The 26,801-nt window shown below is 35.2% G+C and overlaps 5 protein-coding genes across 7 annotated transcripts; 1 reads left to right on the top strand and 4 right to left on the bottom strand.

The window, feature by feature from the left end:
* Window positions 1–273: 273 nt before the first annotated feature.
* LOC104787767 (urease) lies at window positions 274–6,060 on the bottom strand. 3 transcript variants are annotated; one of them, XR_015557716.1, is made up of 18 exons: window positions 5,534–5,861; window positions 5,356–5,429; window positions 5,218–5,263; window positions 4,971–5,076; window positions 4,650–4,792; window positions 4,404–4,514; window positions 3,941–4,104; window positions 3,456–3,834; window positions 3,273–3,381; window positions 2,967–3,106; window positions 2,698–2,835; window positions 2,523–2,614; window positions 2,192–2,316; window positions 1,945–2,103; window positions 1,643–1,810; window positions 1,202–1,336; window positions 1,019–1,090; window positions 274–935 (listed from the first exon to the last, which is right to left on the bottom strand). XR_015557716.1 is itself a non-coding variant. In XM_010513398.3 (18 exons), the coding sequence occupies exons 1-18, from the start codon at window positions 5,657–5,659 to the stop codon at window positions 714–716; spliced, it is 2,514 nt and encodes an 837-aa protein (XP_010511700.1). In that variant the 5' UTR covers window positions 5,660–6,060; the 3' UTR covers window positions 274–713. The 3 variants fall into 3 exon arrangements, 2 of the variants coding, with proteins under 2 accessions (XP_010511700.1, XP_087307214.1); XM_010513398.3 differs by having other exon boundaries at window positions 2,192–2,321; window positions 5,534–6,060; XM_087451088.1 differs by having other exon boundaries at window positions 2,192–2,321; window positions 4,404–4,528; window positions 5,534–5,854.
* A 1,633-nt stretch (window positions 6,061–7,693) lies between these two features.
* LOC147944766 (defensin-like protein 43) lies at window positions 7,694–8,226 on the bottom strand. The gene is made up of 2 exons (XM_087452825.1): window positions 8,091–8,226; window positions 7,694–7,956 (listed from the first exon to the last, which is right to left on the bottom strand). The coding sequence occupies exons 1-2, from the start codon at window positions 8,173–8,175 to the stop codon at window positions 7,796–7,798; spliced, it is 246 nt and encodes an 81-aa protein (XP_087308951.1). The 5' UTR covers window positions 8,176–8,226; the 3' UTR covers window positions 7,694–7,795.
* A 1,441-nt stretch (window positions 8,227–9,667) lies between these two features.
* On the bottom strand, window positions 9,668–10,198 carry LOC109133029 (defensin-like protein 43). Its single transcript, XM_019245559.2, has 2 exons — window positions 10,061–10,198; window positions 9,668–9,925 (listed from the first exon to the last, which is right to left on the bottom strand). Exons 1-2 carry the CDS (start codon window positions 10,143–10,145, stop codon window positions 9,765–9,767), a joined length of 246 nt encoding a protein of 81 aa, XP_019101104.1. The 5' UTR covers window positions 10,146–10,198; the 3' UTR covers window positions 9,668–9,764.
* A 4,125-nt stretch (window positions 10,199–14,323) lies between these two features.
* LOC104787766 (uncharacterized) lies at window positions 14,324–15,526 on the top strand. Its single transcript, XM_010513397.3, has 2 exons — window positions 14,324–14,459; window positions 14,549–15,526. Exons 1-2 carry the CDS (start codon window positions 14,457–14,459, stop codon window positions 15,317–15,319), a joined length of 774 nt encoding a protein of 257 aa, XP_010511699.1. The 5' UTR covers window positions 14,324–14,456; the 3' UTR covers window positions 15,320–15,526.
* LOC104787764 (U-box domain-containing protein 7) lies at window positions 15,522–19,371 on the bottom strand. The gene is made up of 6 exons (XM_010513396.2): window positions 19,057–19,371; window positions 18,602–18,677; window positions 18,172–18,357; window positions 17,963–18,070; window positions 16,660–17,819; window positions 15,522–16,565 (listed from the first exon to the last, which is right to left on the bottom strand). Exons 2-6 carry the CDS (start codon window positions 18,650–18,652, stop codon window positions 15,722–15,724), a joined length of 2,349 nt encoding a protein of 782 aa, XP_010511698.2. The 5' UTR covers window positions 18,653–18,677; window positions 19,057–19,371; the 3' UTR covers window positions 15,522–15,721.
* Window positions 19,372–26,801: the final 7,430 nt, after the last annotated feature.

Raw genomic sequence — 26,801 nt, 5'->3', positions numbered from 1 at the left:
ATACTCAACTTTTTTTTTTCTCTTTTTAATATCAATTCATGATGTTAGGTTAAGAGTCTTTTCAAATTCTTCTAATCATGTCCCTTTTCACGAAAACGAATAGCATTATCGATAAAAAATACAACTAAATATTGTAGATCAATGTAATGAGTCATGAGTTTTAACAGTATGAGTTTTTAAGATGTGAAATAAGGATATGAAGTTCATATATGTCGGGACAAGATGGCACCCGCATAACTGGGGTTAAGGTTCACTGGTAGGAGAAGTGGTATATTTCGTAAAATGATATAGGACCATGAAATTTAGTGACATGAGTTTTAAATGAGTCCAATAGCATGAAGAATATGTCTGCCAGAAGTTGCTTCTGTAATGATGTAAATGCTTTTACCCCACAAGAATCAGGGAAGTCCACTAATGGCTTCATGCCATCAAAAAACTTAGAAAGAGACAGCACCTTATTGTTCTAATGGTGGATATATCCTCTAGTCTAACAACATTACTTCTTGATCATCTATTTCACTACATCCCCTTGCCACTTAATATCTGCTTCTCTCGTTACCTTTTTGTTTGTTTGGTTTTTCAGAGAAGCTACTGTTACAAATGAATATAAGGGATGTGGCCTATGGGTATATGCTTGCTATAATGTTGTAGGTGTCTCATTTTAGCTAGCAAAGCCTATATAATGCAATAAACCAACTGAAATTTCAGCAGCCTTAGAAGAGGAAATAGTTTCGGGAGAGAGGGACTGAATCAGCTGGGGCACACGTAAGGACCTCGCCGTTTGCTGTGACAACGTATGTCTCTGGGTCCACGGTGATGTGTGGAAGCGCATCATTCAGCTTCATGTCGAGTTTTGTGAGCTGCCTCACGTTGGAGACTGCTACAACCCTCTTATTGAGTCCATATACCTCTTTTACCCCGTTTCTCAAGGCAGCCTGGACTTAGGTAAGAATAAAGAAACTATACTTTTGCTAACTGATCCACAAATCAATCTGAGAAAGAGAGGATAAAGCCATACCTTGCTGACAAATGCAACAGAGTTTTCACTTCCGGCTTTTCCAAATGCTCCAAACATAGGTCTCGATGTGACCTACCGTCGTAAAATTAAGCAAAGAGTGTTATATTTTTAATCAACAAGATACACTTAAAAGACGTGTTGTTAAAATAACATGTCCAGAAACAAGTAGTCAATGATGATTACTGGCTCAGGAGTAGGTATGCTCGCATTTGCATCGCCCATATTAGCCCAGGATATATTGCCACCTTTAATTATTATTTCTGGTTTTGCTCCAAAGAAAGCCGGCGTCCATATAACGAGGTCAGCCAGCTTCTTCTCCTGCAAAGCAGTGCAATTTTACAATCCAGTAAACAAAAACATTGTGGCTAAATGACTACAGACTTCCACTATTTAGCCAAAGTAAGGTTTTCACTCTATTCCTAGTCTACAAAATTACAAACACCACTGCTAGCTCTCTCATCCATAAAGAATCTGATTAAAGAACGCAGGAAATATACTGTTCATAAGAAATGATGTTTCACACAGTTTTGGCATGTATTGGAAGACAGAACTAAAAACTTGCAACAGGAAAAGAAAGCTATATAGTAAAGATATAAGATGTGTCTAACTTGAAAATTAGCATACCTCAACCGAGCCAATTAAGTCAGCAAAACCATTGGCTATAGCTGGGTTTATAGTGTACTTTGCAATGTATCTCTTTATTCTCGCATTATCATCATCAGCTGTATTAGGATCAGTGGCACCCCTCTGAGCCTTCATCTTGTCAGCAGTCTGCCAAGTTCTGCTTATTACCTGCAAAACAGAATTCTCCCATAATAAGTTTTCCGCTAAACAGAATCTAGCAAAGAGTGACAAAAGCTCTTTTGAGAACCTAGAGTTTCAAGTATTGATTTCACAAAATGTTTTTTGGTTTTAGAGGGATGAACCTCTCCAATGCGACCCATTGCTTGTGAGTCAGAAGAGATAATGCTAATTGCTCCCATATCATGCAATATGTCCTCTGCTGCTATTGTTTCAGCTCTTATCCTTGATTCAGCAAAAGCTACATCTTCTGGGATATTCTTGTCAAGGTGATGGCAAACCATCTGATCGTGTTTGCATATGAGGTTATCAACAAGACAAAAATAAAGTAATTCACCATCAGTCACATACTTCCTATTAAATTCTTCATACCAGCATGTCAAGATGTTCATCTACAGTATTTTTTGTATATGGCCGTGTTGGGTTGGTTGATGATGGGAGTACGTTTTTTACTCCACAAACTCTGATGATATCTGGCGCATGTCCACCACCAGCACCTTCACTGTCCAGCAGGATTTAACAAAAATAGCACTTCAATATTTGATTCTAATATAGGCAGTGACCTTACTTTGATATAGGTGTTACCTATCTAGTTTTATCAGCTAATTGAACATCATAACTACCTAGCATATGGGGAATTGGAGCAACGAATTTAAGCTACCGAACATAACTAAAATTAAGAAGAGGTGAGGTGCTGATGCACCTGTGGTATGTATGTATCGTTCTCCCTCGAAATGCGTTGATTGTGTGCTCCACAAAACCCGATTCATTTAAAGTGTCAGTATGAATGTTCACCTGTCAAATACAAACAATTTAGTACATTTGGGAAACTTTCAAATTTGTTCCTTAAAAAGAGGATGTCAGGGAAAAGCGCAGACTTGGATATCATATTCTTCTGCAACTGCCAAACAATTGTCTATTGCAGCAGGAGTAGTTCCCCAGTCCTCATGCAGCTTCAATCCCATTGCTCCAGCCTCCACTATATGACGAAGCTCTAACGGTTTAGATGTATTTCCCTAACAACGATACATTTACTAACCGTAAGAGTTCTAGTCAGCTATTGGTGTATCTGTCTTAAGAAGTGCGGACTTTTGAAACAAGAAGATTACATGGATGCAAATCATTGTCAAGAAGAAACATATCTCACCTTCCCTGTAAACCCGAAGTTTAGTGGCAGGCTATCCGTGGACTGCAGCATTAACTTCATATCGAACGGAGAAGGAGTGCAGGTTGTAGCACGTGTACCATAAGCAGGCCCTGTCCCTCCTCCAACCATAGTTGTAATGCCTGCATATAATTACCAGTTAGAGGAAATTGATCTAAATCAGTGTTCCAAAAGACTTGCAAACTTATGCTTTCTTCCCATACATGACTATAGTTAATCTAGACAACAACATATTACAAAATTCATAATGTTCAAGAAGATTAGATGCAGTCAGGCTACTCTACTCACCGCTTGACACTGCTTCATATACTAATTGGGGACATATGAAATGCACATGACAATCAATAGCTCCAGCAGTTACAATCATTCCTTCTCCAGCAATAACCTCAGTCTTGTTCTAGGAAAAAACAACAAGAGGAGGTAAGTAGCCCAAAATGGTAACAACAGTGTTTATACAGTGTATCAAATTACCCCAATAAGCATATTGCTCTGCACACCATGCATGGTATCTGGATTGCCTGCTTTCCGAAGACCGACAATATGACCATTTTTAATGCCAATATCTGCCTTATAGATTCCTGTATAATCAATTATCACACTATTGGTAATGACAGTATCCAAAGAAAGAGCTTCAGATTGCTCTATTCCTTGACCCATGCCTTCTCTTAGAACTTTTCCACCTCCAAATACACATTCATCTCCATAAACAGTATAATCTTTTTCGATTCTTGCGTACAAGTTGGTGTCACCTAGCCGAAGCTTGTCGCCGGTGGTAGGACCATACATATTTGCATACTTTTCACGAGTAATTGTAGTTGTAAATCTAGGATCTTCCCCGACTATCCCCTCACTGCAAAGAGATCAATTAAAACTTGATTTGGTTGAATATGCAAGTAAGGTGACCATGGTAAAACTCAATCTTGGAACATACAAAATCCAAAATAAATAGGACTTACCTAGCATTAGCATCTTCCAGGTGCCTAAAGCCTCCCCTCTCCAAGGTTTCCATAACAACTGCCCAATTGACATCATCAACCGGACCGTCAACAATTCCATTCCCTCCCCTTATCACTTTATTTCCACCAATATTCACAAGTACAACACTTTTTCTTTCTCCTGGCTACGAAAAGCATAACAATTTTCACTGACAGGACTAAGAGGTTCATCCCTTAGTAATGAAAAACAACAAAAGATATCACATTAACAGCAGAGAGTCCCTCAAGATGATGCTATTCAACCTTTTTGAAAAATATTTTTAAGGTTTTCTAATGCTACTATTCCTTTCTCCAAATATCAGTTCCAGCACAAAAACCATCTAGATAGATGAGATACTGAAGAGTTTTCTAAATGAGGCCAAATCCATAGGTATATGACATATGAAAAATGAAACAAGAGACAGAGATATTCAGAAATTCCAACCTCAAATCGTACAGCGGTTCCAGCTGCAATGTTTAAACGCATACCAAGAGCTCTACGTCTGTCAAACACCAACAATGGATTCACTTCAATGAAATGGTAGTGACTTCCAACCTGAAAAAGAGACTCTGAAAAATTGATTATTTGAATTATATCTCCATCCATATAAAACAAAACGAGAATTTGAAATAAAGTCTTACAGTAAAACAGAAACACAGAAGAAGCAAGATATGGCAAATTTACACACACCTGAACTGGTCTGTCTCCAGTGTTGACGACGTTGAGAACTACTGCCTTCCTTCCATGATTTATTATTATACTTCCATCTCCATATTTTATATCACCAGGAATTACATCCTCATGAGCTTCTGGAAATTTATCCAATGAAGGGACTGCGAAACGAACGAGCCAATAAATCATATCATAAGCAACCTTACATTAACAATATTAATACTTCCACAAACTTCTTATTTGGCATCAATGTAATCTCTCACATGAAACATTCTAGGCAAAGTATTACAAACAAACAAACAAAAAAGACATAGTACGTGTGTAGAATATGCAACGAACCTGGAAGGAAAGATCCATGTAAAGCGAGTTCAAGGTTGCCGTTTTCAGAAGAGATGGGTTCATGAACCGTGACTAACTTTGTACCATCACGAAACGTCCCTTCAACCTACATATACAACACACCTTAACTAGTTATTGTATGACAAACTTGACTGACACACCAAACGCATAGCAAGGAACATAAAGCCCATTTTGACCATCTTGAAAAACTATCAGAAAATCAACAGAGTTAATGAAAAAAAACCACCTGAACCGTATACAGAAGATGCACAACAGCAGGAAGAACCTGTCTCCTGTTACAAAACAAGAAAACGCTATAGTAGTACTCAAGCTATCAGAACAAAACACAAGTAAATCAACAGTATAGTTCAGTTCATCATATTACCTTCCTAATAGTTGTCTACCAATATCCATCAGTTCAGCCACGCTTTTCTCACCATCACGAATAAACTCAAGAATCTATAAAACCATAACTTTAGAAAATATTCGAAAAGGAGAATTCAAATCTCCTGTACACTAAGTACTATATCTCTTTAGTCCTCAAAAGAGTATAATTATAGTACCTGAGTAGCAATGAGGGCTACAGCTTCAGTGTAATTAAGTCTAATACCACGAGCAAGACGCTTCTGTGCAAGGAAACCAGCTTGATGAAGCTCTAACTTCTCGATCTCTCGAGGCAACAACTTCATCTCTCAATTCCCCAGTTACCTAAAAATGCGAAAAGCAGAGAGAGACCACGAACAAAGACGTCGTCGTCGGGAAACAGATCGACGATTCCGTTACCGCGAACGCCGTAACTGAATAGAGAGACTAGATTTGATTATTTGAAAGGAGGAGTTGCCGAATCAGTGACTCGCAGCAGAGTCACACAGTACAAATTATTCAATCTTCATTTTTTATCTAATTTGCTTACATCATGCATATGTCATAGATTCCGATCCCTTTTTACTATTATTAAAAATATATTTTATTATACTATATAAAGTTGGATGTCAAAGTTATTCGTTAACAACAAGATCATGTGTCAATTATATATTTCAGATGTTGATCCATGTCAATTTTAAATAAATTTATTAAAATTTTAAAATATAAAAATTCAAAACCTACCATAAATATGTTTTATATAAAAGTAAAATAGAGAAAAGAAACCTAATTTATTTAAAATCTTTTAATAAAAAAAACATTTGTAAACTTCTAAATGTAAAACAAAACTGTTAACAGTTTTAAAAATATTAAAAGGCAATTATAAAATTTAAACAGCTTTAAATTTTTTAAAAATTTATTATAAAGAAATTATATATATATCATTAAATTCGAAATTATAATATAGTTTATTTATTTTAATTTTAAATTGCTAATTTTACAAGAAAATTTACTTTTTATATAAAATAAAAAAATGATTGTAAAAATATACAATTAATTACTGTTTCTAAAAAAAGTAAATACTCACCTTTACATAAAGAAAAAGATGGTTAAAGTAAAAAAAATAAAAAAAATATTGTTTATCAAATAATTTATTCAAAAATACTGCTATTGTAATATATAAGATATGAGTATATAATATTAACTATGCGTTTTTGTAACTATAAAAATGTTAAACTATAAAAATGTTAAAGTGAAGAGACATATAATAGGTTATTTAATGTGTCCATAAAGACAATTCGTTGGTAGTAGTAAAGACTAAATAGTACAGTATATTTGAACAATAAAATATATTTGTGTGTACAAATACACTTTTACTGGTAGTGTATATAGTAGATTTGTAAATGGATATACATTATTGTATTATAGAAAAAAAAACAACTATTTTCTTTAACTAAAAGTTTATCTCTTTACTTTTATACATTGTTTTTACTTATGAAAAGAATTAAATATATATTTTTTGTTAAATTTAATTTTATTTTAATAACTTTAAACTCATCTATAACTATTTTCATTAACTATAAGTATATCTATTTACTTTTTTTTTTCAACCAAACAATAAATTAAAAGAAAATTCTTCGGTTAGTTGTCCAAACTGGATGGAAGAAGTTTACAAAAGAAATTTCAGAGATAAAAGAACGCGGAGGACGGGCAAGACAATATACCTTCATATTTAACGCACGCGAGATCCAAGAGATATAGATTAGTGAGAAGGACTCTAGCGAGTTAAACTCATCGAGCAGGTTGGAGAAGGACAGCCAACTTTCAGGGACTGCACAATAGTGATTAACTCAGCACAACCAGTCTCAAAATGTTGACAAGTGATCCATGCAGCACATATCCGCTCCATAACCCACAACAACGCTTCTAACTCCAAATGTAGGGGGGAGGAGCTCCGTCTTAGACACTTGGTCCCCAACAACAAGGTTCGCTCCTCACCAATGCGACACTACCAGCCCAATCTTGAATGCACATTGGTTGATTTCCAAGAACCATCAATCTGACAACCAGATGAAGAAATATATGGTTAGAGTAATTCTTCTTAAAATATGTATATCAAACACAATAATATCGTTTTCCACAATAGAGTGTAAGTAAATTTTTGGATTTCTTAAAAACCATCCTAGTAACTAGGCAAATAATTAGAAACTAAATGAAGTTAAACCAAGCATATATGTAAATAAAGTTTATAATATTTTTTTATATATAATTTCTCTTAAAAAGAAAACTTGTGCATGGGGTTAGTTGGATAGAATAATATAGAGTGTATACTTGGTACTTTTGATTAGAAAGACATAAAATAAGATAATTATATTATACTTTTATTGCATTTGTGGTTCATCATGGGAAAAAAAAAACATAATATCAATTGTAACTGCAAAAACAAAGATTGGTTTTTCGGATCACATGGTGCAACAACATTTGTTTGCGAAACGATCAGAAGTAACACATTGTCCGGATGCGAACCCAGCCTTCCTACAGCCTGCCCCACATTTACCATTTCCGTACGTTGGCGAACAAGTAGTCTTGCACATATCATCGATTCTCCCTGTTGGTTTGATCTCTGCATAACAAAGTCACCACACATGCATGAATATCATATACAATCATAAATAGATTTATAGATATATCAATGTTCTTGCTTTCAAATGATGAAACCTATATTAGCAAACAACAACATATAGATAAAAATGTTACCTGACGCCAAGACGTTGTAACTCGACAAAGAAGCTGCCAATACTATCAAGAGTAAAAAGGTCACTGAAGTCTTTGTGATGCCCATTTTCTTGCTTGTAGTATACTGTATATATCAATTTATCAACTATAAAGATAGTATATATATTGGACAAATCTGTTCTATGATTTTCTAGATTGTAAGTGCAAGCTCTATTTATAGAGCATTTAGGTTTTTGTGGTTCAAAAAAAAATTTACAATTTTTTTTTGTTACCATTAATGCATCTTTCATATATGCTACTAATATATTTTTGACTAAAAGTTATTTCTTGACATTGGTGGCTCTTCCACATATACTAAAGAATATTATCTCCTGACTAGAAGATATTTTTATTTTTATGACTATTTTTACATACAAAATTTTTTTTTTTTTTTTTAATTTGTTTTAAAACCAAGGTTGATCTTTAAGAAAAAAGAAATAAGGTTGACTGGATCCTAGAAAAAAATCATAAACTAATTTTTTCAAATTATCTGAGAATCATATACAAGTCTAGAGAATATTTTGAACACCATTTTAAACATTTGCATTAAAAAGTAGAATTTTTCACCGCATATGAATTTGTTCACCAAGTTTTATTAAACCTATTTTTACTTTTTAAACCAACCTCCTAAAGTTTTCTTTTGTTCAAATTTGTTTACAAAATGTTTTCAAACAACTCTCAGCTACGTTGACCATCCGAATCAAGAATACCACACACATCAATGGACAATGGCTCAAGTATGTTAACCATCCGAATGGAGAGCATACACACACATCAGTGGTTCATCTCTCCTTACTAGCACTAACTAAAGTAAACATGTCATGAATTTTAGCTACACCGTATGCCATCTTCTTAAGGCGATTTCAAAACATTTATATGAATGTGAACATCATTATGATGGATATATAAAAGTACGCATCGGAGTTTGAGTGTTGATTAACCATAACCATAAGCTAAATGCTTCATATATTTTAATATAAGCAGATTCTCGTAATTACTTCCTCCATAGCATTTACGAATAAGAAAAGCCTTGTATAGATCAGTCAACTCTTGTGACAAAAATAAAAGATCAATCAACTCTATTAGAATCGAGCATACATATATATACATTGCCACACTCTTAATTTACTCTAATTAAACCTTGATTATATTGAAACCACATAGCTGCAAATAATTAATTGCTTTTGTTGTCTCCTATTTAAATTGATCATCATCCATGGATGACTTATTATTTTCATATGTGACAATGATTATTGTGTAATTATTTTTAAGTCTCAGTCCCACTATGGTTAGAGTATTTCTTCTTAAAATATGTATATCAAACACTATTATATCGTTTTCCATAACAGAGAGTAAAATTTTTGGATTTCTCAAAAACCATCTTAGTAGCTAGGCAAATAATTAGAAACTAAATGAAGTTAAACCAAGCATATATCTAAATAAAATTTATGGGGTTTTATATATATAATTTCTCTTTAAAATAAAACTTTTGCATGGTGATAGTTGGATAGAGTGATATAGAGTGTATACTTAGTACCTTTGATTAGAAAGACATAAGATAAGATAATTATGTTATCTTTTATTGCATTTGTGGTTCATGGAAAAACAAAAAAACACATATCAATGCTAATTGCAAAGACAAAGATCAAATTTTTATCACATGGTGCAACAACATTTGTTTGCGAAACGGCCAGAAGTAGCACATTGTCCGGATGCGAATCCAGCCTTCCTACAGTCTGCCCCACATTTACCATTTCCGTATGTTGGCGAACAAGTAGTCTTACACATATCATCGATTCTCCCTGTTGGTTTGATCTCTGCATAACAAAGTCACCACACATGCATGAATATCATATACATGTTATATATAGATTTATAGATATATCAATGTTCTTGCTTTAAAATGATGAAACCTATATTAGCAAACAACAACATATAGATAAAAATGTTACCTGAAGCCAAAACGTTGTAACTTGACAAAGAAGCTGCCAATACTATCAAGAGTAAAAAGGTCACTGAAGTCTTTGTGATACCCATTTTTTTGCTTGTAGTATATATATCAAGTTATCAACTATAAAGTAGTATAAATATTGGACAAATCTGTTCTGTGATTTTCTAGATTGTAAGTGCAAGCTTTATTTATAGAGCATTTTGGTTTTTGTGGTTCACAAAAACAATGTACAATTCTTTTTTGTTACCATTGATGCATCTTTCATATATGCTAATAATATATTTTTGACTAAAAATTATTGTTTAACATTGGTGGCTCTTCCACATATACTAAACAATATTATTTCGTGACTAAAAGATATTTTTATTTTTATGACTATTTTTATATATAGAACTTTTGTTTTTATAATTTGTTTAAAAACCAAGGTTTGACCTTTAACAAAAAAAAAATAAGGTTGTCCGGATCCTAAAATAAAATCTTATACTAACTTTGTCCAATTATCTGAGAATCATATACAAGTCTAGAGAAAATTTTGAACTCCATTTTAAACCTTTGCATTAAAAAGTAGAAATTTTCACCGCGTATGAATTTGTTCACCAAGTTTTATTAGACTGATTTTTACTTTTAAAACCAACCTCCTAAAGATCCCTTTTGTTCAGAATTGTTTACAAAAAGTTTTCAAACAACTCTCAGCTACGTTGACCATCTGAATCGAGCATACCACACACATCCATTCACAATGGCTAAGTACGTTGACCATCCGAATCGAGAGCATGCACACACATCAATGGTTCATCTCTCCTTACTAGCACTAACTAAAGTAAACATGTCATGAGTTTTAACTACACCATATGCCTTCTTTTTTAACCTCCTCTCTTGTCAGTTCTCCCTTCCTGATCCCGCTGTAGTTAGCTCTTCCACTACCTTCGATTTCAAGGTTTGAATTTTGTAGATACTCTCTTCCCGATCCTCTAGATCTCTTGGTTTTGTTATAAAGTGTTTGATTTCTTCTAAATTGATTGGATTTGTTATATATTGTTCGATTTCAAGGTTTGAATTGTGTAGATATTGATCCTCTAGATTAATTTTCATATCTTATTTCTCTTTGCTAATTACAGATGCGCCCACCAATCAACATTGGTGGTCGTTCGTATGGACAATCATCGAGTTCTCAAGCTGCTGGTTTTCAAAGAACTTTGCTTCCTAGAATTTTGAATCCCCCAGCTGCAATCGTTGAACCAGTTGAGCAGATGGAAAAAATTTACATGTGCAACGTGATGTTCGAGTGCTTGATCCGGCTCGAAGAAATGGAGCTATATAGTATTGTTCTTCCATTTTTTTTGTTTCAGACACCGTTTAATGTAACAAAGTAAAATGTGAATTAATTAATACACATGCAACAGGTTCAAAAACAACACCGAAGTATCAACTCGTGTTAGGAAAATCATTGAAGGGAACTTCAAAGGAGCGTGGTATAGCTGGGGAAAAGTGCCGCAATACTATAGAGATACTTGGTTTTCAACATTTAAGGTTTGATTTAGTTATGTATAAACTATTTTTCAGAAATAAGTTTATATTCAATACATGTCTAATAATATATATATACATAGACAAGGTTTCGGTGGGATCCCACGATTGAGCATCTAGTATATATATATACTAGAAATAGGCTCGCGCGATGCGCGAGATATATTTAATTTTATTTTTATTAATTACGATATATTTTAAATTTAGAAACGTATTTTTTTATATGATTTTTTTTTTAAAATTAATATTTGTTCCTTTTTATATATGGTTTGTAATGTTTGGATGCAAAATAAAATAAACAAAACATATCGGAAATTTTTTTAGTGGAAGTAATTAAATCCCTCAAAGTTTTGTTGTTTTGGATTTTACTGTTTTGTGATAAATTGTTAGGTTCTTAGAGCATCTCCAACCCCATTCTATTTTAAAGTCAAAACTCTGTTATATAGTATCATTTGCTATAACCCTATAGAGTAATTGGTAGGATTACTCTATATGCAACTTTAATTTTTTACACTAACTCCATTTACATATTGAAAAAACTTGTATGCTCTATTTTAGAGTAAAAAATAGAATATATATTGGAGATAGTTTTAGCACACATGAGATTTGTGTAGAGACCATATATCAGACATTCGAAACGAAAATTGAGTATTGAAAATTGTTTACAAATATTACCAACTAAATCTCATCTTTCCCTACATCTTTTCCAAAGCTGTAATATATGGATGCGATCAAGACTTATATGATCGTAAAGAAAATTAATTGATAAATATTTATCTTTTTGCGAGTGGTTTTACAACTCTATATATTCTTTAACTCAATCTTGATATTTGATTTTCTTTTTGACTCCCATATGTTGCTACGTTTTGATTTTCTTCAGTTAGCCTCCTAACAAATATCTTGTGAATTAGAAACTTTATATGAATGCTTAGAATGTGCTGTACTTCTATGATGATGTTATTTCTCGGTCCTTGTGTCTATTCTTATTCATTATGTTCTTTTAATTGTAAAAAAAAACGAACTCTCCAACATGTCAATTGGTGTAGATGGAAGGGAAGACAAAATTAGAAAAATTGATATAAACAATAGATACATTCCAATTATTTTTCTGACATAACTACATTTCTAAACTATTTTAACTTACATCTAAATGCTTTTTTTAATTAACTATATAAAAACTTATAATATCTATATGTTGACTTTTCTATCAGATTTTGATGATTTTAAAATAAGATATGTGAGGAAAAAAATCAGACCAACTCAAATTCATCCAATCAATAAACTAAAATTCTAAAACCTGAATTTTGTACTATACTAATGAGATTATGAATCTAGACAATATGTTTTACAAGGTAACAGAAAAATCACCAATGATTATTTTGAATATTTAATAAGTGTACTCATGATTTATCATATGCTCCAATGTTTACTCTCTAATCTTGTAATCACCCTTAATATAAAAAAATTGGAATAATGCATATTAAAATATGGCTCATGTCATAAATATTTATGAAATAACTTATACCATATCTCACATTAAATTTTGTTTAAAATTCATGAAAAGAAAAATGTGTCAAATTTAATGTTTTTTAGATTCGATATATTATATCTATTTTCTAATCATTTTAAAATAAATATTATAATTACCATTAAATTATTTTGTGAAACTATTGTTTCCTATTATTTCATGGAGTGATTAAGCAATTATGTTATTTTTATTTTCTTTTAGTACATATGTTTTAAAGACAGTCAAACTGTAACTTATATAATATTAAATATAATTAAATTATATTTGAGTTTTGTCTTTAATACAATATATATGATTATTGGATACAATGTGATTTTTTAAATATATTAGAACATATTTTATATTTTTAAATTAGTCTGTCATGAATTAATTTGGCTTCAACTTTTATTTTAAAAGTATGAAAACTTTTTTGTTTTAATTGGTTTGATCAGTAGTTTCATTTTTATCTGAGTTTTGTCTTTAATACAATATATATGATTATTGAATACAATGTGATTTTTTAAAATATATTAGTACATATTCTATATTTTAAAATTAGTCAATCATAAATGAACTTGGTTTCAATTTTTACTTTAAAAGTATGAAAACTATTTTTTGTTTTAATTGGTTTGATCAGTAGTTTTATATTTAAGTTATACTCCCTCCGTTTCACAAAGAGTGTCATTATGGAGATTTTTCTTTGTTTCACAAAGACTGTCACTTTACAATTCCAATGCATTATTTTATAGTTCCAATGCATCTTTTATCTTAGATTTCCTTGTTTTACCCTTAATTATAACTAAAATAGTCTATTAAAAACTTATTAAATAAGGGCATATATGTATATTTAAGTGTTTTCTTAATTTGTGTGAAAAGTGTCAGAGTGACACTCTTTGTGAAACGGAGGGAGTATGATGTATGCTTTCATTAAGAAATATATTATATGTTAATACTAAAAAGTTGGAAGAAAGATATTTTTGTAACAATGTGATTTTTTTTTAAAGCAAACTATACACCATATAAGATATAAATAAAATAAAGTATGTAAAAAATGTTTAATTTATGATTAGTGAGAAAGACATGTGTCACAAATATAGAGCGCCAAGTGTCGTATTGGCAGACAAAGTTAGAAAAAACCTTCTCATATATAAGATTCCCAAAGTCGAAAGAAAGGAAAAAAACAAAAAAAAGCGTAACCGCTCGTTCAAAAAAAAAATTGCATACCTGAAATCAAGATTAACCGATCACTTTCCTCTGACTACGTATAAAAACCCTCAAAACTAACTAAATTTTCTCAAAGTTGCTCAATCAATTTTCCGGGAAAAAATTTACGGGCGAGAAAAAAAGAAGCATTCCTCATAAAATGGTATGCAAATTTTGCTCTGTTCCTCCTAATCTTGATAATATAGCCATATGTATGTTTGGTTTATCTTTTTGGTATTGTGTGTTTGACAGGAGCAATCAGCGAGAAGAAGGCCACGACGTCGTCCTCTTGAGACATGCGGCGGTGTGTTAGTATTCATGGCTCGTGTTGTTTACACAAGAAACCAAACTTTAAAGAAGAACAAGAATCTACCGTCTTGGTTTTTGCAGAGACTGTTCGCATTCGTTATCTTCTTCGTTTCGTTGACAAGTCCGTTTCATCGTCATCTCCTCGCGGTTCTCTCTGTATTCGACGATCACATTCTCGCGTTTCAAGATGCTGTCGAGACTTACTTCCCTTCTTCCAGTTTCGTGTTCGCTAAGATCTCCGATTTGCTCATCGTTGTTGAGACTCTCCCTGAGAGATTCGATGGATTCTTGAAGATACTTCCTGGTTCGATGAACAGAGTTGTGTGGCTAGATTTGGTGCTGGTTCATCTCATTTCTTGGCTTGGTTTGTTGGTGAATGTGTTGGGACGTTGGAGAGATAAGAACAAAGGGACCATGGAGAAAGAGATCACGGTGGATAGGAGTTTTAGCAGATCAGGATCAGTCTCACAAGAAGAAGAAGAAGACGAGAAGGAGAACCTGTGGGCTGAGGGGAAGAAAGCGACGTACAAGGAGGCGTTGCAGAGAGGAAGCAGCGGTGAAGAAGGCGGTGGAAGCACTGGTCGTAGCAACAGCAGCCGCGGTGATCCCATTTTGGAACTGTTTGAGACTGGTTGGATTCAGAATCCCATCAAACGAAGTAGTAGAAGCGCTGATTCGCTCACCTTCTCGCGTTCTGATTCCTACTCCACCTGACACACAATGACGCATTAGCACAAGCCATTAGAGTACTATATGTTCATTCTCTATCGCAACTTCTTGTATTCATTACTTTTGTATATATCATATTCTATGTAACCTAAGTTGAAGATCCAATGATTAACTCTAGTGAACAGTTTTGTCTTTGGTGGGATTTGAAGCTAGAATGTTAATAAGTGATTTGAAGAGGCTTGTGTAATGATGTTAAAATTGGGGTTTTGTTTTATTTATATTTACTTGATATACATAGTAACAGCAAAAATCGAGTATAATCACAATAAGGCCTATACGTATCTTCTTTCTCTATGATATAACTTTTGTAACTTGTAAGAAAAGAAAAAGAAAAACAAAGCTTTTACATACAAAGGTTGTTTGAATATGTGATATTTTTCTTCTTTCTCACTGGCGAATCGAGTAACTTTTCTTCCAGAAGAAGCTGAATGGTCTAGCCAACGACTTTCTTCTCGACATGGATTTCGACAAGACTCTCGGTTCAAAACCTTCAACTGAAGGTGAGGCAGGAGTTGTTGATCCATGGAGAGACATCGGTGCTGAGAGAGATTTCCGGGGAGGTTCCTTTTGTGGTGACTCATCTCTGCTTGGAGATGGCTGGTCCCGTTGCTGCCGTTGTTCCCTAAACAACATTAGAAGCTTCTGAGACTTCTCTCTGCCTCGCGCACTCCCGTTCACTGAGATTGACACTAATGATGGTATCACACCTTCTTGTAGCACCATTTGGATACAAGACTCCCTTCCGTTGCATAGAATCAAAAGGCATGAAACAGCTTGCTCCTGTTCTGCCGTGTCACCCATGTCTAGCACAGTTGCTAGACTGCTGATCATGCCCTGTGATGATACAGCTTCATCTTTGCCCTCTTGGCTCGAAGCTAGATTTAGCAGTACGGCTAGTGACTTCTCTATCCACAAATTTTCACCTGTTGATGCGAGAAGGCCTTGGAGGCTCTTGATGATGTTAGATGAAAGGAGAGCAGAGATATTAGGGGAATATGTGGAAAGGTTGTAGAGGGCATGAAGAGCATCGAGCTTGCATTGGTTTTCGGTTGTTCCCTGAAGAAGCTGCACAAGGAAAGGCACAGCTTGGCTTGCACCTATCACGGACTTTGCTTCATCGAGACAGGAAAGATTAAGATAAAGCGCGGTTGCTGAACCTTGGGATTCAGAAGAAGAGATCATCTTCTCCAGCAGTGGAATCACCCCAGAAGTTAACATTAACTCTTTGTTCCTGCAGGCCATGGAAACGAAGAACACAAAAAGTAATGTGAAAGTCACAAATCTGTTATTGTATTACCAACATTAACAGAACAGGAGGTACTAACCTGTTATTGTTGACGGCTAAATTGAATAGAGCCATAGCTCCTCTATCCTGTGCTGCCACATTTTTTTCATCCACAGCTGATTCTAGAAACCGCAACAACGCTTCGACAAACCCGTTGGCTCCCATGAAGATCCTGGCCTCTTCATCATCCTTAAGCAATAGCCTGATCTTTTCTACAACCTTGCCTTTTTTATCCAAGTCCTTCTCCTCGTTTAAGACAGCCAATAAATCTTGATACCTCTCAAGTACATTTACATCAGAATCCTCATCATCATCATCAGACACAAAACTTTCTTCTGTGTTCTGTCGTTCGACTACAGTAGTATCATTCTCCTCCAAAGGAACAATTTTTATGCCCGTCAACTTACACGAGCTTATACTATTGACTGACTTTGACTTGGTGGACTCAGAGTCAGAGAGAGCCAGTCTCCAGTAGTCAAGGTCTTGAGATTCCGGCGGTCCACTAGGGATCTGAGTTCCATTCTGTTCACACCAGCTCGCAATAAGACCTTTAACACAGTTATTGGGAGTTAAGGAGAGATGTGGGAGTTGCTGTTGAGTCTTTGGGCAAGTATTATGCCCATCACTGAACCACTTCTCAATACAGACCCGTTCATATGTCTGCCCTGAAGCAATAATGACAGGATCACACATAAGTTGCAAAGATATGGGGCATCTCAGTTCTTCAGGTGGAACAGGCATCTGTCCTGATTTTACGCCGTTCATGGGCTTGTCGTTCATAGAACCAAACCTAGATAGCTGGCGGCCAAACCCATGAACACTCCCATAATCCTCAGTAGGAGAGCATGGATTTGAACTCTGAGAGTCATTCTCATCCGAAATCTCACTTCTGAATAGCTTTGAGCATTTTCTCATAAGATGCAAAAGATAAGCCACAATTGATTCCTTACGCTTGTCTTCTTCTGCGCGTGCCCTGTCAACGAGTTTCTTTAGAGCTCTTCTTTCCGCTAGAGCCACTCTAGAAGAAGTGATACTGAGTCTAGTAGCTGCGCGGTGGAAAGTTTCAAGCTCGGTGTTGTCATTACAGTTGTCAAATTTCTTCCCTTGTTGGAGCAATGCAATAATCTGATCACCAACTTCCTTCTCTGATGGATCAAGCATGAACCTGGTGTTCTCTAGTTCACCAACAATTTCCAAAATCTGAAGCCAAAAAAACAAAAACCATTAAGACTTATTTAGGGAATATTATGAACCCTGAAGAACATACTTATCAAGAAACAAGTGAACTAGTCTTAATCATCACAAATGAGACAATGTGCAGAGAACTGAGTAATCAACAATACCTGTGACCCAATAGAGCTAGGAACAATGTCTTCTACACGTTTAAGACCATCGATGAGAGCAATCTTTGCTTTCTCAAATTTTAAAAGAACAGCATCCCCTGTTATGGCCTGTTGCGATTGAAGAAAACGAGAAAATTAAAGACGGACAACACACAAAAAAGAGAAAGCGTAAAACTCGTCCAAAGAGAGAAAGGGGTATGAAGACAGACCAAGTAAAGTTTACTACACTCAGAACAGTGCTGAAGAATATTCTTTGCCTTCTCAAGTGCAATATGCAAAGAGCATAAGGCTTGAATCCCTGATTTACTCCGAGGTCTTGCTCCTTCCAAAGACGGAAAGATTGATAGTATTTTGCATAGAACTCCAGATAGTTCTTTACACATATCTCCATGTAACTGCGTGTTTCCATAAAACATTAGCTTCATGACAACAAGACAATCATATTCATATAACATAAAAAAAAAAAAAAAAAACACAACCCTCTTGAGATATTGAACTCAGATGATAGAAAAACTATTTCTTTAAAGATTAAACCCCAATTTACAATTCGAATTATGCAAAATTCAGCCCTAGCTCAAGAAAAAGACTCATATGATGATTTAAATCAGATTCTAAAACAATACAAATTTGTAACCGAACCTTAGCATCGCTAGCCGCGAATAGATTCTCTTCAAGATCTGTCACATCCATTGATTCCTGACCCAAACTCTCTAAACTGCAAAATTTACCCAGAAATTATTATAAAAAACAGAACAAATGAATCATAACTACAATATTGATTAATAGAAATTATTACCTTGATATGATCTTAACCCAGAAAACAAAAGAAAAAAAAAAACAGAAATTTTTATGCAAAGATGGAAAAAACTATGCAATAACGGAATTGAAACAACTCCACAAAAACCGGAAAAATCTTACGATTAATAGAAACGCGAAAACGAAATTTATATTATTAAAAACAAAAAAGATAACTAAAAATAAAGCTGCGAAGAACACGTGTGGAACCAGCAACAACCAAAAATGGAAAACAAAAAAAAAAACAGAACAGAAGAACAGAAGAGATAAGATAGAGAGGTCAAGGACACAAAACATACCGGAGAAATTGAGACCGGCGACGGTGGTGCCGGCTTCATAAACAAAATCAAGAAGATAGGTGAGAAATTAGGGTTTCTGTTCTTGGCAGCGATCCATGGGGGTTGAGAGAGACAGAGAGAGAGAGAGAAAGATTTATGATCTTTTTGAGTGGTGGAAGTACTTAAGAATATGTGTAACCTAATTAAATTAAGTTAAGAAACGGCATTACCGTGACGTTAATTAATATTTTATTTGACTAATGAACGGTTCTTTTTTAGTATAATTTATTTAATTACTTGTTTTAGGAAGTTTTGCAAGACATGTATGTTGTAACTGAGTTTTTTTCATAATTATTAAGTTTAGTACTAATTTGTAACTTTTTTGACTTTGGTTTAAAAGATTAATTTTGGGTTAGTTAGGACTTAGGAGTATTCAATTAATTTTTTTTTTTTTTAAAGAGTTTAAGAGTATTATGGTTAACCTTTTTTGAGAAGAGATTAGTGCGTTATGGTTAGCAAATAGTGCGTTTTTTTGTTCCATAAAAAATGTTAGTGGAAACATGAACTTATTGTCAGTTAAATTATGTTATCCCACTTGAATATTTTTAGCATTTTTTATTTTATTTTGTAACGTTCCAGTTCCACCATATCTTCAAATTGAGTTTTTTTTTTTAAATATAGATTCTAATTACATTTTCTTGAATAAAAAACCCACTCAAAGATTTGCTTCTTCCATCCACCAGGCGAGTTGGCGTTTTGTTTTTTACGCCTTTTTAATAATTCATTTCGTTTGCCTTAGTACACCACAATTTTTGTAGACTATATAATATAGACTATAAAATTAATTATTTTGTGAAGTAATTTGGTGCAGTGACAGAAGGTAAGTCCATTTGTAGAAGGCACCATTACATATGAGATCGAGTCTTGGCTCCTACGAATGTAGGAATTTGGCTTCCGCGATTATAAGTGATTTCGGATTATACTTTTTTTTTACAGGGTAACAAAATCCAAGCAGGAGTAAAAAAGGAGGATATTACGAAATTTAAGAAAGTTCTCACGAAAGGGAATTGGAAAATCATTGAAAAATTTTCAGTCACCAAAGTGCTAGAGTTGGGATTAATTTTAATCACTAGATTTTAACCATATAGAAACACGGATACGGTTACAGACAACCACATATTGTCCAAAAAGCATTTTTAAACAATAACATAAATTATATTTTATATAAAAAATGCAATATAAATAAAATAAATTTCAACTCATGCTCTAGCGCACAGATCCTAATCTAGTATATATAATAATAGTATATACAATTAATTTATTCTCTATTTAGCTTACAATGGTATGATGATCAAAACCTGTAATAAATAAACTATAAACTGCTAATGGGACGTTAATTGTTGTAATTCGTGAATAAAACAATAAATGGTACCAAATTAGCAACAATAATCAACTTAATAATTGAGTGACAAATAAGATAATTGTAAATTTATTAGGTTAACACCAAACTCTAACCGTTTGGATCGAAGAAAAGCTTAACCAAAATATATACTCACAAATTATAGTTCGTCTTGGTTTGTTGAGGTTCAATTGTTCAAGTATCAATGCAAGAATTGATTTCATGATTTGATTTCAAAAAATAATGTACAAATTTTTTGAAGAACTTTTAGAGAGTTTTTAAAGATCCTGAAAATGAAGAACGGAATTTGAAGATCTTAATTTGTAACATGAAAATACGAAAAACTTCAAAATCTAAAAGATATATAATTGGAAGTGATGGGCCGAGGAAACTATGATTCCCCAAATAGTAGTGTGGCTGATGCTTGTGAGGGCAGCGAATGGAGGCTCCCACCACCAAGACCGGATACGGAGGTTTCACTTCATGCTCATCTAACTACGATTCTAGTGCCAAGTCAGTCTAGTCGTGCGGATTCTTATTGCTGGATTGTAGATGGTCTTCCCTGCAATGGCTATTCTTCCTCAAGAACTTGGGAGGCTCTAAGGCCTAGGCAAGCTGTAAAATCATGGTCTAAGATTGTTTGGTTTAAAGGTGTCCCTAAGCACGCTTTTAACATGTGGGTCTCCCACTTAAACAGGCTTCCAACAAGGCAGAGATTAGCTTCTTGGGGCCTAAATGTCTCTACCCTTTGCTGTTTATGTTCATCTTATACGGAACATAGAGACCACTTGCTTGTAACTTGTGATTATGCAGAGTGTTGAGATTGTTAGTTCTGATTCAATTCTGGATTGATGATGGTTTGGTTCTAAACCGGAAATTAAGGAGTTAGAAAGAGAGATCCACCATTGTTGTAAAGCTCGGTTATGAGCTGTAACCTTTTCTCACATAGTGAATTTTCTGGATTGATTCGGCCCCAGACGTAGGTGTAATCACATCGATTGCACTGAACTGGGTTAACAATTGTGCCTCGCGTTTCTTGTTCTTTACTTTACAAAGTTCTTGAGCTGAATTTGATTAGGTTTAGAAAAGTGTTCGGAGTTACTTTCAGGTGTGAATCCTAACAAAGTGGTATCAGAGCGTATGTTCTTCTTCTAGATCCAATCGATGGCGGTAGCGGCGGCGCGAGTTGAGATTAAGATGTTCAATGGTGATAGCGACTTCTCGCTATGGAAGTTTTGGATCTTGGCACAGCTTGGGGTTCTTGGTTTAAAGAATATTCTCACCGATTTCAAGCTGACCAAGATAGTTCCGTTAACGAAAGAAGAGGAAAAGAAGATTGCCACAGAAGAATCATCGGACTCCTCGTTATCATAGACTAAAGAGGTTCCAGATCCAGTCAAGATCGATCAATCGCAACAAGCTCTAACGCTAATCATAAATCATGTTGGGGACAAGGTTCTGCGAAAGGTAAATCATTGTGAGACAGCTGCAGAGATGTGGGCTTTGCTCAATAAGTTGTACATGGAAACCTCTTTGCCAAATAGGATCTTTGTGCAGTTGAACTTTTATTCTTTCAAGATGATTGATGCTCAGACTATAGATCAGAATGTAGACGACTTCTTGAAGATTGTTGCAGAGTTAGGGAGCTTGGAGATTCAGGTCACTGAAGAGGTTTAAGCGATATTTTTGTTAAACTCCTTGCCTGCTAGCTACAGTCAGCTTAAGCATACACTTAAGTATGGTAACAAGAGTTTGTCGCTTCAGGATGTGATTTCTTCAGCTAAGTCTCTAGAGAGGGTGCTAGCTGAGTCGAAAGAGTCTGAGAAAGGATCATCTGCAGCGTTGTACACAACTGAAAGAGGAAGACCTCAGACTAGAGGCCAATAGAATGGCTCTAAGGGAAGAGGTAGAAGCAGGTCGAACTCCAAAAACAAAAGTTACTTGTTGGTTCTGCAAGAAGGAAGGGCATGTGAAGAAGGACTGTTATGTCAGGAAGCGAAAGTTTGAAAGTGAGGGTCAGAATGAAGCTGGAGTTATAACAGAAAAGTTGATATTCTCGGAGGCTCTGAGTGTCAGCAATCAGTTGGTCAGAGACTTGTGGATTCTGGATTCTGGGTGTACATCTCACATGACATCTAGGAGAGATTGGTTCTGTAGTTTTCAAGAGAATGGAGAAACAACTATTTTGTTGGGTGACAATCGAGTTGTGGTATCACAGGGAATAGGTTCTATTCGCGTTAACATACAAGGAGGTTCAATCAAGGTGTTGAACGATGTTAAATATGTTCCAGACTTGAGGAGAAATTTGATCTCGACGGGTACTCTTGACAAACTAGGATATAAGCATGAAGGTGGAGACGACAAAGTGAGATACTTCAAGAATGGGAAAACAGCTTTGTCAGGGAGTTTGAACAATGGTCTGTATATTTTGAATGGTGAGACTGTTATTAGGGAGAATTGCAACACTGAGAATGTGAAAGATAGCACTGTGTTGTGGCATAGCATGCTTGGACATTTGAGTCTTAACGGTATGAGAGTGTTATTTGAGAAAGGGCTATTGCAGAAGAAAGATGTCACTAACTTGGAGTTTTGTGAGCACTGCGTAATGGGAAGGTCCAAGAAGTTGAGCTTCAATGTGGGCAGACACGATACTGAGGATGCATTAGGATATGTTCATGCAGATTTATGGGGTTCATCGAATGTGACTCCGTCACTGTCAGGTAAGCAATATTTCCTGTCTATCATTGATGATAAGACTCGCAAGGTATGGCTTATGTTTCTCAAGACAAAGGACGAAACATTCGATCGGTTTTGCGAGTGGAAAGAGTTAGTTGAGAATCAGATTGGTAAGAAGGTAAAGGTCCTCAAAACAGACAATGGATTGGAGTTTTGCAATTTGAAGTTTGATGAATACTGTAAGAAGCATGGTATTGAGAGACATCGAACTTGCACTTACACTCCAGAGCAAAACGGAGTTGCAGAGAGGATGAATCGAACACTTATGGAGAAGGTAAGATGTTTGCTGAATGAGTCTGGGTTAGAAGAACGTTTCTGGGCTGAAGCAGCAGCCACTGCAGCCTATCTCGTGAATAGGTCACCTGCATCTGCGATTGATCACAATGTACCTGAAGAGCTGTGGCTAAACAAGAAACCAGGGTATAAACACTTGAGAAGATTTGGCTTTGTTGCTTATGTGCATCAAGATCAGGGAAAGCTCAAGCCTAGAGCACTGAAAGGAGTGTTTCTTGGCTATCCACAAGGCACGAAAGGCTACAAGGTATGGTTACTTGAAGAATCAAAGTGTGTGATTAGTCGGAATGTTGTATTTCACGAAGAGGTATTGTATAAAGATCTCTTCGAAAAGGATAGTGAAGAGAAGGCAACAGATGTCAAGAAGGATGTTAAGATCTTGACAGAGATTAAGAATGTAGATAGATTGATTGGAGAGAGTTCTAATGGAGGTGGAGCTACTATAGTTGATGAGAGTGATACATATTCATATTACTTTGAGCCTGAAGGTGAAGTCAAGGCTCCAAGGAGTTCTCCAAGTCTCAGAAACTATCAGTTAGCTAGAGACCGGGTTAGAAGAGAAATCAAGGCTCCACTGAAGTTCTCTGATTACTCGCAGTTTGCTTTTGCACTTATGACTGCAGAAGAGATCATATGCGAAGATCCTCAGTGCTATCATGAAGCAAAAGAGGATAAGTACAGTAAAGAATGGGATGCGGGTATGGATGAGGAAATGGTCTCATTAAAGAAGAATGAGACCTTTGATGTAGTGGATAGACCGGCTGGTCAGAAGGTTATTAGTTGTAGATGGCTCTATAAAAAGAAGTCAGGTATTCCAGGGGTAGAACCTGAGAGGTTTAAGGCCAGATTGGTGGCTAGAGGCTTCACGCAAAGAATAGGGATTGACTATCAAGAGGTGTTTGCACCTGTAGTGAAGCACATATCAATCAGAACTTTAATGTCATTGGTGGTTCACGATGACTTAGAACTGGAGCAGATGGATGTCAAGACGGCATTTCTGCATGGAGAAAGTATTAAGTCGGTTTAACATGAGTAAGGCTCATGAGGCAGATACTCCGATTGGAACACATTTCAAGTTGGCGTCTGTGAAAAATGATCGAGAGTGTGTTGATTGAAACGGGTTCCGTATGCAAGTGCCATTGGAAGTATCATGTACTTAATGGTAGGTACAAGACTTGACATAGCTCAGGCTATTGGTGTGTTGAGTAGGTTCATGAAGAAACCTGAGAAGATTCATTGGGAAGCAATGAAGTGGTTGCTGAGGTATCTAAGAGGCTCCAGTGATTTGAATTTGGCTTTCACGAAAGGGAACAAGCTGGAGATTTAAGGTTTCAGTGACTCGGACTATGGTGGAGACTTGGATCGAAAAAGATCCACCAGTGGTTATGTTTTTACAGTTGGTGGGAATACTGTCAGCTGGAAATCAAGTTTACAGTCGGTTGTGACCCTGTCAAGCACAGAGGCTGAGTATATTGCACTCACAGAAGCGGTTAAAGAAGCTTTATGGCTCAAGGAGCTTCTGGAAGACATGGGTTATGAACAAGAGAAGGTCACGGTTTGGTGTGATTCTCAGTCTGCAATATGTCTGTCAAAGAATAACACGTTTCATGAGAGAACAAAACATATTGCGACTAAGTATAACTTCATCAGAGACATTGTTGAGTCTGGAGAGGTTGAGGTTCTGAAGATTCATACATCGAGGAATCCTGCGGATATGCTTACAAAAGGCATTCCAATCAAGAAGTTTGATGCAGCTTTAGACTTTCTAAAGCTGATCAAGTGAGATGAAGTGCATCTCAGCTGAAGGTTAAATCCAAGTAAGTGCAAGTTCATGGTTAGAGGAAAGGGGAACTGAATCAAGGTGGAGTGTTGAGATTGTTAGTTCTGATTCAATTCTAGGTTGATGATGGTTTGGTTCTAAACCGGAAATTAAGGAGTTGGTTCGTTGGCTATCTCTAGTTTGGAAATTGTTGATTAAACCAGAGAGAAGAAGATCAAGGTGAAGTCTCCAACTGCAGTGGAGGGTTTACATATATAACTGAAACGTTGCGTTTCATAAACTTTAGTCTTCTTCTTCGATCTCATTAGGTTTGAACTCTTCATCTTCTGTTATCGAGAGAGAGAGAGAGATTGATAGAAAGAGAGATCCACCATTGTTGTAAAGCTTGGTTCTGAGCTGTAACCTTTTCTCATATAGTGAATTTGCCGGATTGATTCGGTCCCAGACGTAGGTGTAATCACATCAATTGCACTGAACTGGGTTAACAATTGTGCCTCGCGTTTCTTGTTCTTTACTTTACAAAGTTCTTGAGCTGAATTCGATTAGGTTTAGAGAAGTGTTCGGAGTTACTTTCAGGTGTGAATCCTAACACAGAGAAAATCTGGAAACTAGTCCTCTCAAGATTTGGTCCCTCCCAACACATGTTCAGGTCTTGGTCTGAACTATTATCTTGGACACGAGCTACCTCTACCACTGCTTCCATCTCTCCTCAGGAAAGTGACTGTTCAAGGCTTCAAGGGATTGTTTTCCATATTTGGAAACAGAGAAATAATGTTCTTCATATATAACCGTAACTCGACCCGTGCACCAACACTATTCAAACTCATCGATCGAGAGATACGGAACATAATCGTTGCAAGAAGACGCAGGCGTCGCTTCACCAATCTAATGTCATTCTGGCTACGTTAATTCCGAATCTCCTTACTAGATATCTTTTGTTTCCTTGTTTTTTTCTTTTTGTTTGGCAAGGTTTCAATCTTTTAGGCTATTCACTATTTATATCCTAAACCTTTCATATTGATTAATGATATTTACATTCATATCAAAAAAAAAAAAAAAAAATCTAAAAGATAGAATAGTAAAATCAAGTAAAATCGTAAAGACAGTTGTTGATTATTGATACCAAGTTGAAATCATTCAAGTATACAACAAGATGATCACGCAAAAATTTAAAACTCTCCAGAGCTCTGGTGTCTACGAGAAGTTAAAACGATGCATAGTAACCTAAGTTAAAACGATGCATAGTAACCTAAGTTATTTATTTTTGATCATTTAGAGGATCGGGGCAACGGTGAAAGTAACTAAAATCCCTAATGACCTTACTAATAGTTGCTATCTTGATGAGTTAATTTCCGGTGAAATATACGGTTTTTTAAAAGTCTTTCTAACCATTAAAACTAAATAAGATTGTCTCCATACATAGTAAAACAGGGTCATTAGGTTGTGGCCTGACAGTATTTTTCTGGTCAATCAACACAAGTAGATTTTGGCTTCTTCTTTTTTTCTTCCAAGAAAATGATTGAGACCTATATATATATTTATTCTTTACGAATATGA

Source organism: Camelina sativa, chromosome 5 (assembly GCF_030686135.1).
Source record: "Camelina sativa cultivar CO46 ecotype springtype chromosome 5, ASM3068613v1".
Taxonomy (NCBI): Eukaryota; Viridiplantae; Streptophyta; class Magnoliopsida; order Brassicales; family Brassicaceae; genus Camelina; species Camelina sativa.
Note: the sequence above shows the minus strand (reverse complement) of the source record. Positions and strands in the feature narration are given on the sequence as shown.

Excerpts from the sequence above, each read along its gene's own strand:
- LOC104787767 (XM_010513398.3), bottom strand. The coding sequence starts at position 5,659 with ATGAAGTTGTTGCCTCGAGAGATCGAGAAGTTAGAGCTTCATCAAGCT. Across the intron at positions 3,107-3,272 it reads ATATGAAGCAGTGTCAAGCG|GCATTACAACTATGGTTGGA; the intron begins GTGAGTAGAGTA and ends AATTATATGCAG. Across the intron at positions 936-1,018 it reads CTGTTGCATTTGTCAGCAAG|GCTGCCTTGAGAAACGGGGT; the intron begins GTATGGCTTTAT and ends ACCTAAGTCCAG.
- LOC147944766 (XM_087452825.1), bottom strand. The coding sequence starts at position 8,175 with ATGGGCATCACAAAGACTTCAGTGACCTTTTTACTCTTGATAGTATTG. Across the intron at positions 7,957-8,090 it reads TTACAACGTCTTGGCGTCAG|AGATCAAACCAACAGGGAGA; the intron begins GTAACATTTTTA and ends TTTGTTATGCAG.
- LOC109133029 (XM_019245559.2), bottom strand. The coding sequence starts at position 10,145 with ATGGGTATCACAAAGACTTCAGTGACCTTTTTACTCTTGATAGTATTG. Across the intron at positions 9,926-10,060 it reads TTACAACGTTTTGGCTTCAG|AGATCAAACCAACAGGGAGA; the intron begins GTAACATTTTTA and ends TTTGTTATGCAG.
- LOC104787764 (XM_010513396.2), bottom strand. The coding sequence starts at position 18,652 with ATGGATGTGACAGATCTTGAAGAGAATCTATTCGCGGCTAGCGATGCT. Across the intron at positions 18,358-18,601 it reads TCGCGGCTAGCGATGCTAAG|TTACATGGAGATATGTGTAA; the intron begins GTTCGGTTACAA and ends GGAAACACGCAG. Across the intron at positions 18,071-18,171 it reads AGTGTAGTAAACTTTACTTG|GCCATAACAGGGGATGCTGT; the intron begins GTCTGTCTTCAT and ends CAATCGCAACAG.